Source organism: Drosophila gunungcola (genome assembly GCF_025200985.1).
Source record: "Drosophila gunungcola strain Sukarami chromosome 2L unlocalized genomic scaffold, Dgunungcola_SK_2 000007F, whole genome shotgun sequence".
In the NCBI taxonomy this organism is placed as follows: Eukaryota; Metazoa; Arthropoda; class Insecta; order Diptera; family Drosophilidae; genus Drosophila; species Drosophila gunungcola.
Genome location: NW_026453162.1, coordinates 3,051,888 through 3,060,525, shown reverse-complemented (window position 1 = coordinate 3,060,525; position 8,638 = coordinate 3,051,888). Strand labels below are relative to the sequence as shown.

Below are 8,638 nucleotides of genomic sequence, written 5' to 3'. Positions count from 1 at the left end.
CATAGGAACAATCAGAAAAATAAATGAAAAATGGTTAAATATTTAATAATAACGGTTTAAATTTACTCAAAATCGGAGGACTATAACATAAAGCTACCATGGAAACAATAAAAATAAAAATTTTTTTTTGTTTTAAATTTAACTTTTTTATTTTGTGATTTTTATTTAGAAATTCTTTTTGACTAATTATTAACTTGACAGTTCAGAATTACGGTTTTAATTTATTAAAATTGGAAAACTATATCATAAAGCTGCTATACGTCAATCATAATTTTAATGATTTAAAGAATATTTAATTTATGCAATAGCTGCAAAGGTATATGAACTTCGGATGGCCGAAGTTAGCTTCCTTTCTTGTTATTAATAATTAGATATAAAAATTATGACATAATTTGATAAAATAGTTTTGACATGTGGTCCAGCATGAGAACTCTTTCATCAGCATAAAAGCTTTGACCAATCCAAATTTAATAAAAATCGTTTTTTATAATCTTGCAGAGGGTATTACAATTTCAGTTAGAATTTTGCAACGAAGTGAAGGAGACATTTCCGACCCCATAATCTTCTTATAATTCGGCACGCTGCTATGAACAACAATTAAAATAGCTGGCTGATGCGGTCCGAATGGGAACATCTTAAAAGTGTATACATTTAGTCGAATTTCGAAATTTCTTCAAGAAAATTGATATCAGAAATGTTGTATGTTGAAGGTGCGATCGACCCGTCTTTTTTACCTCGTTCAGAGGTTTTGTTGTTTAACATTTTTGATAGGTAATATAAACTGTACAAACATTTTAAAACTTTGGGTGTTTAAAATGCGATTTTCCCTTAGTGTTAGGTTTTAGCCGGGTTAAAAGTTGTTATTGTTTGGTAGGCTTTTAGATTTGATATTGAAAATATTTGATATATAAAGAAAAACCAGTAGGACTGAGAAGGTACTGCAGTAGATTTCAGTATACAAAACCCAGTTCAGAAATGGACAGAGCATAGCACCTGTCTATCCTTAGCTCCCAAAAAATCCATATATTTTGTTGATTGGATATTGAACACGCAGCCAAGCCTTAAAATGTCGATGGCAAACACACATTTGCAGACTAAGAACTATAGGATGGAGTCCGTGGGGCGGACAGTAAAAATGCACGCCAATATCAAAATGAAGATGGGCTATGAAACGACACCCCCCGGGACCACCGAAGTTCCTGGCAACGCTGAGCCGCCCCGGCAGACTGTGAAAAGCCCAGGCAAGCGCCAGTGTCCGCCGCGCAAGCACCCGGAAAGGAAGACCAGGGACGAGAGGACCATCGAGAAGTTTCGAAACATCGACTTCTTCGGGCAGCGCGACTCGAACAACATACTGACGGTGCAGAACCTGGAGTTTCCAGACGCCAACATCAAGCGCACCGAGCTCCACCTGCGCAATGAGTGCGGCAAAAGCGTAGTCCGCGGCAGGGGACGCGACTTCGCCAGCTCGAGCAACTCCCACTTCAGGGACGGCGTCGAGACGGTCAAGATCCGCAAGGAGGCGTGCCCCAGCACCACGCAGAAGAACCAGGTCGACATTGGACCGAGCGGCGAACGGAAGTCGTCGTGGGGGAAGATTTCCGAGGCTGAGCCTGACTCGGAGGAGCTGGTGGACTCCATGCACGCGCCCTCCACGCGTCCCCCAAACTTCCAGGGCGAGGAGTGGAGGCGCCCGTGCCCGGCCAGCTTCGTGGCCGGGGCCCCGCGTCCGCGCATTGGCCGGTGTCCGAAGAACTACGAGCAGCTGGCCAAGCTGACGCCGGCCCGCCAGAAGTTCTTCCTGACCCAGGACCCGCGGAAGTCGCACTGCCTGGTCAATCCGGCGGCGCTGCGCCACAAGCCGCTGACCAAGGAGCAGGAGTTCAGCCTGATCAGCAAGCTGGTCAAGCACGGGGACAACCTCTGCGCCAGCACTGGCTCGGAGACCTCGGACACGCACATCTGCGAGGTCATGGACCTGCAGAACCCGCTGAAGCTGGACTTCCACGGCATGGACTACAAGACGACCTACGAGCAGGATGAGGTCGAGCAGCAGAACACGCTGACCTTCTGGCGGGTGCAGCGCTACATGGCGAGGCGCAAGGCCAAGAAGAGCACCAAGGAGAAGGTGGAGGCCGAGCTGAAGGAGGAGCGCTTGGCGGTGCCGCAGCGGTACAACACGAAGATCAAGGACGTTCCCGAGGAGGAGCCGTCGCCGCCGCGGTCGCCGCGCCTCGTGCACCTGTACCGCAGCCCGGACAAGCCGGGCAACAAGCTGAAGATCGAGGAGGAGCGGCGCCGACGGGCGGCACGCTACAAGGACATCTATTTGCGCAAAAAGCAGCGCGAGGAGGCGCAGCTGCAGGAGCGCCGCAGGCAGGAGGCGGCCGTCAAGGAGGTCGAGGCGCGCACGGTGGCCGAGGACGACCTGCGCGCCGACGTGGCGGTCATCGACGACGCCATCGAGCGCAGCTTCCGCAAGCACGTTGAGCTCCAGCCCATCATCCGCAAGCGCAAGGTCTTCCCCAAGACCCTCACCGAAACGGAGCGCCTGAAGGCCATCATGCACCGCGAGGACTGCGCGAGGCGCGACAAGGCCCGTGTTACCCAGCAGTTTTTCCTGGAGCGCACCGGCAAACTGAAGCACCTGCCGGACGCGGAGCAGCAGCTGGGCTGCGACCAGAGCATCGAGGGCAGCGTGGGCTCCACGCCCAGCGAGCAGAGCAGCGACGACGAGGACTACCTGCAGGTGGGCAAGATCGGCGACAAGTTCCAGCTGCGGGGCTTCCACTTCAAGCACGGCGACGGCCTGCGCGGCAAGCTGCACCGCCACCAAATCATGCAGGGTCAGCGCACGGTGAAGGGGTGCCTCACGCGCGAGGAGTGGCTCAACCAGCTGGTGCCGCACAAGGAGCCCATCAAGCTGGACGTGGAGCGCGGCATCATCAAGGTGGGTGATCGAAATCGAGGGTTTGGAAGGGGGCAACTTGTCCGATCGATCATATTTATTCTATACAGGCCTTGTGTGGTGGAGTGGGTCGACTTGCTGGCTCTAAGAAACTAAGAGAGGCATTTTACAGAGCAGGGGTGCTCAAAACTGCCTTATGACGCAAATAAAAACAAGAATGGAAGCAATATCTTGCAAGCCAAAGTTTTTATACCCTTGCAAAACGACTGTATATCAATTTTCATGCGTATTAGTCTTTAACAATGAAGCTTTGTCGATTTTACTCTGAATTTTTCGATTGTTCTTATGGCAGCTTAGTGATATTGTTGTTCGATTTAAATAAATTTAAAACCGCAATTCTAAATAGTAAGCCATCGCAATATTCAAAGTATATTTAAATTAATTAAAACATCGAAGTTATGGAGTGCCTATATATTATAACCGTAGTTCTGAAAAAACAGTAAAGTTGTAATTTTTTATACCCTTGCAGAGGGTATTATAATTTCAGTCAGAAGTTTGCAACGCAGTGAAGGAGACATTTCCGACCTTATAAAATATATACTTGTATATCAGCACACTAGGATAGTCGATCTAGCCATATCCGTCTGTCCGTCCGTCTGTCCGTCTACATATATAGCATATAGCATATAGCTTTCATGGGACAATCTGAAAAATAAAAGAAAATAATATAACTTTGATGTTTCTTAATTTTTTTTTAGTTCTTCGACAAATAGTAATGGTTAAATAATTCAGAACTACAGTTTAAATATCATAAAATCGGACGACTATATCATATAGCTCCCATAGGAACAATCGGAAAAATAAATACAAAAAATTATAACTTTGCTGTTTTATAATTTCGACATTTTAGAAACGATTAAATATTTCAGAATTACGGTTTAAATTTCATAAAATCGGACGACTATATCATATAGCTCCAATAGAAACAATAATATATAAAAACATTTTGTTTAAAAATGAAACTTTTCTATTTTGTAATTTTTAAGCTTTTAATTTTATTAAAATCGGAAAACGATATCATATAGCTGCCATAGGAACTAACGATTATTTTAGCTGCAAACATCATAGCTTCAATGTTTTTAAACATATACGCAAGTAAATGACATTTTTAATGTTTTTAAGAAGATTTAATGTTTGCAATAGCTGCAAGGGTATATAAACATCGGCTTGCCGAAGTTTGCTTTTTTTCTTGTTTCATTTATTTTTTCGGTTGTTCTTTTGGGAGCTATATGATATAGTTTTAAAACTCGACTCACCTAATGATGCTGATTTAGAATATATATACTCTATAATTTAGAAATATGAAGTTTGCGGAGAGCATGACCATTTAAACCGTTTCAAACATGGCATTTTTAGCAGACTTAATTGCTCCTTTAAATGGTCTACTTAGTAAGAGCATAATCAAGAATTGATTAATTGTCCGTTCAGAAACAATTTCTCCTGTTTGCGTTAAGAGGCTTAAACTGGGAGTCAGGTTGCGCATTTGGATCTGCCTACCTTGAAGGACTGTCGGACCTGTTATGGTATAATCTTTTTGCACAAACTCATCAATGGCGCAGTCGACTCTTCTCATATGCTAACCTCCCTCAATTGGAATGTTCCTTGCATACCAACTCGCCGATTCCGTCCATTAGCACTACCAGTGTGCAGGTCAAACTGTTCCCGACTTGACCCCTTCCGAGTCCTATATGATAACTACAATAAACTGTACCACTTATGGTCCTTTGAGTACTCCTATGCATTTCTTTCAACATCAAACTTATAATTTAATTTGTTACATGTTATACTTAATCTTGTAAATTACATATAGTTAAATATTAAATTCTAAATAAATAAATCCGCATAATATAGGTTCTTGACCCGGACGACCCAAACTTGGACCTCTTTCCGCCGGAGCCTCTGCTCGTGAGAAGGCACGAACGCCGAAGCGCCGTCAGGGAATTTATCGATCAGCGCCTCGGTCTGCACTACCACCGCCGGCTACGCAAGAACCTAAAAATCGTAAAGCCAAAGCCGGCATACAACGTGAAGAAGTTCAATCTTATTCGCTACGTTTTCCCCGAGAAAGTGCTTGTTCCCGACGATCGGGTGCCGGTGGAGGAAATGGAGGTTCTGGACGCCACCAAGGTGAACACCACCCTGGAGTACCTCGACCTCAAGCAGCAGCTGGCCAAGTCCAAGCGCCACAAGAAGAAGCTCGCCCGCATGCAGCTGCTCGGCCTGCCCTGTATTGAGAAGCAGCAGCTGAGGGCGGCAGATCCCTGTTTGGAGGTCGAGGAGGAGCTGGACGTCGACTGGGTGCCGACCCCAGAGCCTGCCTACAACGAGGGCGAAGGCCAGGAGCGTCAGGAGGGTGGTGGCGAGCGAACTCGAACTGTTCAACTGTTTCAAAACACTCGCTGTTCCGGCAATGCCCACGCCCTTTCTGGCCAGGAGGGTATTAGGCGCGGTCGTTTATCCGCCGGCGAGGAGTCCCAACCGGCCCGCTGGCGGGGAAATATGCCAGCACCCACAGAGCGGCAAAAGACCCTGACCATTCACCCGAGAAGAAGGCGCGACTACGCCAACGAGCGCGTTCCATCGGCCATTTTCAACGAGGTGCTGCAGAACTCCGCACTGCCGCTCCTGGAGCAGCCGGAACCAGAGAAGCTGCGCTTCGCCAATGTGAGAACCAAAAAGCGCCCGTACACGGAAATATTCGAGGCCAGACACCACCACGACCATTGGGCCCCGACCCAAGTAAAAAACGTGCACGTTCAGTACCAGCCGAAGACCGTGCTGCCGGAGGTTACAAAGGTGGCGAAGAAGGTCCGGGAGCCGGTGTTGAAGTTTGAGAGGGCCAACCCGCCCAGCAGCAAGTACGTGGACAAGGACCTGACCATGCCCAGCTATGACTTCGAGAAGGTGATCGCCGAGCACCTGGCCGCCACGCGCACGGACAACAAAGAGGCTGCCGGAGAGGTGGTGCCCGACATGTGCCAGCCATACGACTTCGTCTTCCACTCGCGGGATCCCGAGGAGCTGGCGAAGCTGGACTTTCCTGGCCGGAAACAGTACCTGGAGCTGCTGCGTGAGACCCGCGAAGCCATTTACGAGACCAAGGACATCGAACCTGGCGAGGAGCACCTCTTGGTGGACCGCCGCGCAGTTGTGGCGGACCTCGAGGAGGATCTCAGGAGCATTGAGAACTGCCTGAGCTCGTTGAGCAGCTCCGACTGCACTGACCTCTCGAACGACAGCGGCAGCTACTTGGTGATCGAGGACAGGACCAAGCTGCCCCTGGACTACATCCGGAAGCCCCTGGTGCCCTTCGAGGAGATGCGGCGTGCTCGGTTCCACGCCGCGGTGATTGACGTGAACGCCGAGGACGAGGACCCCTACCGCATGCTGCCCTTCTCGGGCCAGCACAAGGAGCAGGCCAATATGCTGGGGCCCAAGGACACGTTCTTCACCTTCAGCACTCGGCTGCGGAACAGCCTTCGCCTGCGACTGGAGGTGGCGGTGCCGGACGTCCGCAAGACGCTGCTTGGACCCGGAAACCAGAAGTACTTCGGAGCGGTGATCACCGACCTCGACGAGAACTACATTGAGGAGCTGAAGAGCCGCGCCACAATCAAGTCCTTCAAGTTCAAGACCAGCATCCAGTTGCTCAAGGACGCCATGCGGCTGAAGTACGAGTCGCTGCTGATCCAGGGGCAAATGGTGCGCACCAAGATCTACGACCGCATGAACGAGCGCCACTGGGTGGACATGAAGAACACCAAGAACTTATACGAGGCACTCTTCGCCAAGTGGAAGAAGAAGGAGTACAATGCGGCCATGACGATGGTGTACCAGGTGAAGTCGTACTACGAGACCACCGACAAGCTGAAGCAGGAGTACCGCAACCTGGAGCGCGAGCTGATGATGCTCAACATGGACATTGTGTTCATCGAGGGCCACTGGATCCGCTGCATCATGCTGCAGAACTTCCACTACCTGATGGGCGACCAGGACTGGCGGGCGGAGCACGACTGGATACACCTGGTCCCCAAGGGCGGCAGCCGAGGCAGTGCAGAGGGCGAGGCTGATGAGGAGCCCAGTGTGCAAGCGACGGAGATCGGGGACGAGGAGGGCATGGAACTGGAGCCCTACGACGTGTCGATTGCGAAGCGAGCAGTCGTCAACATTCGGGTGCGTGACAAGGACGATGCCTGGGCCATTCGCACCTTCTACTACGACGTTTACATGCAGAGGGTCCACCCAATCCTGCAGGTCTTCCCCGACGCAGAGTCCTTCCTGCAGGGCCTCGAAAGCCTGAAGACCAAGACCTTCATGCTGCTGCTGGAAATGCACCTCACGCTGTCCATTCACACTGAACTCCAGGGCCGACTAGAGACCTTTGTCGACTGGTGCACCAAGGACCTCAAAGAGAAGCAGGAGTATGTTGCCCGCAAGTCTGCCAAAAAATTCTTCATGGAGGACCGTGCCATGGAGATGGAGCAGAGGGTCCACCAGTACCTGGGCCGGCCCATCGAGGAGACGATTGCGGACGAGGACTTTAACAAGCACCGTGCCGTGTTGGCCGAGGTGTGGCGTCGCGTGGTCCCGGACTCGGTTCGCGGCACCAGCGACGTTCTGCCCAGCACTGCCGACATGGTGGCCGCCATCAGTGACGTAGTTATGGAGATTCTGTCGAAGTTCGAGCACATGGACATTGAGAAGGTGCGGTCCGTAGAAGCCACGCTGCGGAAAAGACGCCGGTACAGGGAAAAGCTCTCACACCAGGCTTTCCAGGTGGAGCGACGCATCGACATGGAGATGAAGAAGGTGCGGCGCAACCTGGAGCCACCCTACAAGAAGCCAAAACGAGAGGGACGTCTGCCGAGGCTCTTCCTTAAGAAGAGGGTCGTTCCGGAGGAAAAGGAGGTGCTGGTGATATCGGAGAACACTAAGAACTTTGTGCGCGCCTTCAGGGAGGACGGCTACACTGGCGACCAGATCACCCACACCTCGCTGCTGACTGTCGACAACATGCAGGAGCAAATCGTGCCCTTTTACTTTGACCACTTCCTGAAAATCAACGGCTACACGCCCAATTACAACTTTAGAACCAATGTAGACTTGCGGGACGGTCCCGAGTTTAACCGCTTGAAGGTGCGCGAAGTCCTACCTGATGTCCTGGCCAGGCTGGAGACCTTGGAGATGATGCACAAGAAGACCATGGAAGAAAACATCCAGAGAAACCCTAAGATGTATGAGAATGTCATCTAGTGAGGTTAGACCTCGCTCGTTTTTGCTCAAGGCTTTGTTTCCGTTTCAGTTTGCAGAGCAAAGCCTAACACCCTGGTTTTAATGAACTAAAATTTCAAATTTAAGGTCTACTCAAACTGGGTTTAACCCTTGGTGCTGTAGCTAATGTCAAAAGTAACAATGTACTGTTTACTTACATATAAAAAATGTTAACGCTTTAACGCAGAGCTACAGCAATCAAAATAAAAATTAAAGAAACAGTAACTCAAAATTTCAAAGCTTGATCCCCGTCACTTTAACATTTTTTAAAATAAAGTGCTTAGACATGCAAGTAATACAAGTCGACCAAACTTAATTTTTTTAGAGGGTCACTCAAAGTTGTTACCTTTCTTATTTTTTCCAAATCTGATGCAGCTGACGTTTTTATTTTTCGTCCCA

General features: G+C 49.5%; 1 protein-coding gene across 1 annotated transcript; it reads left to right on the top strand.

Annotated features, from left to right (window-relative positions):
- The first annotated feature begins 942 nt into the window (after positions 1-942).
- Positions 943-8,274, top strand: LOC128253098 (uncharacterized). The gene is made up of 2 exons (XM_052981248.1): positions 943-2,950; positions 4,820-8,274. Exons 1-2 carry the CDS (start codon positions 1,067-1,069, stop codon positions 8,219-8,221), a joined length of 5,286 nt encoding a protein of 1,761 aa, XP_052837208.1. The 5' UTR covers positions 943-1,066; the 3' UTR covers positions 8,222-8,274.
- Positions 8,275-8,638: the final 364 nt, after the last annotated feature.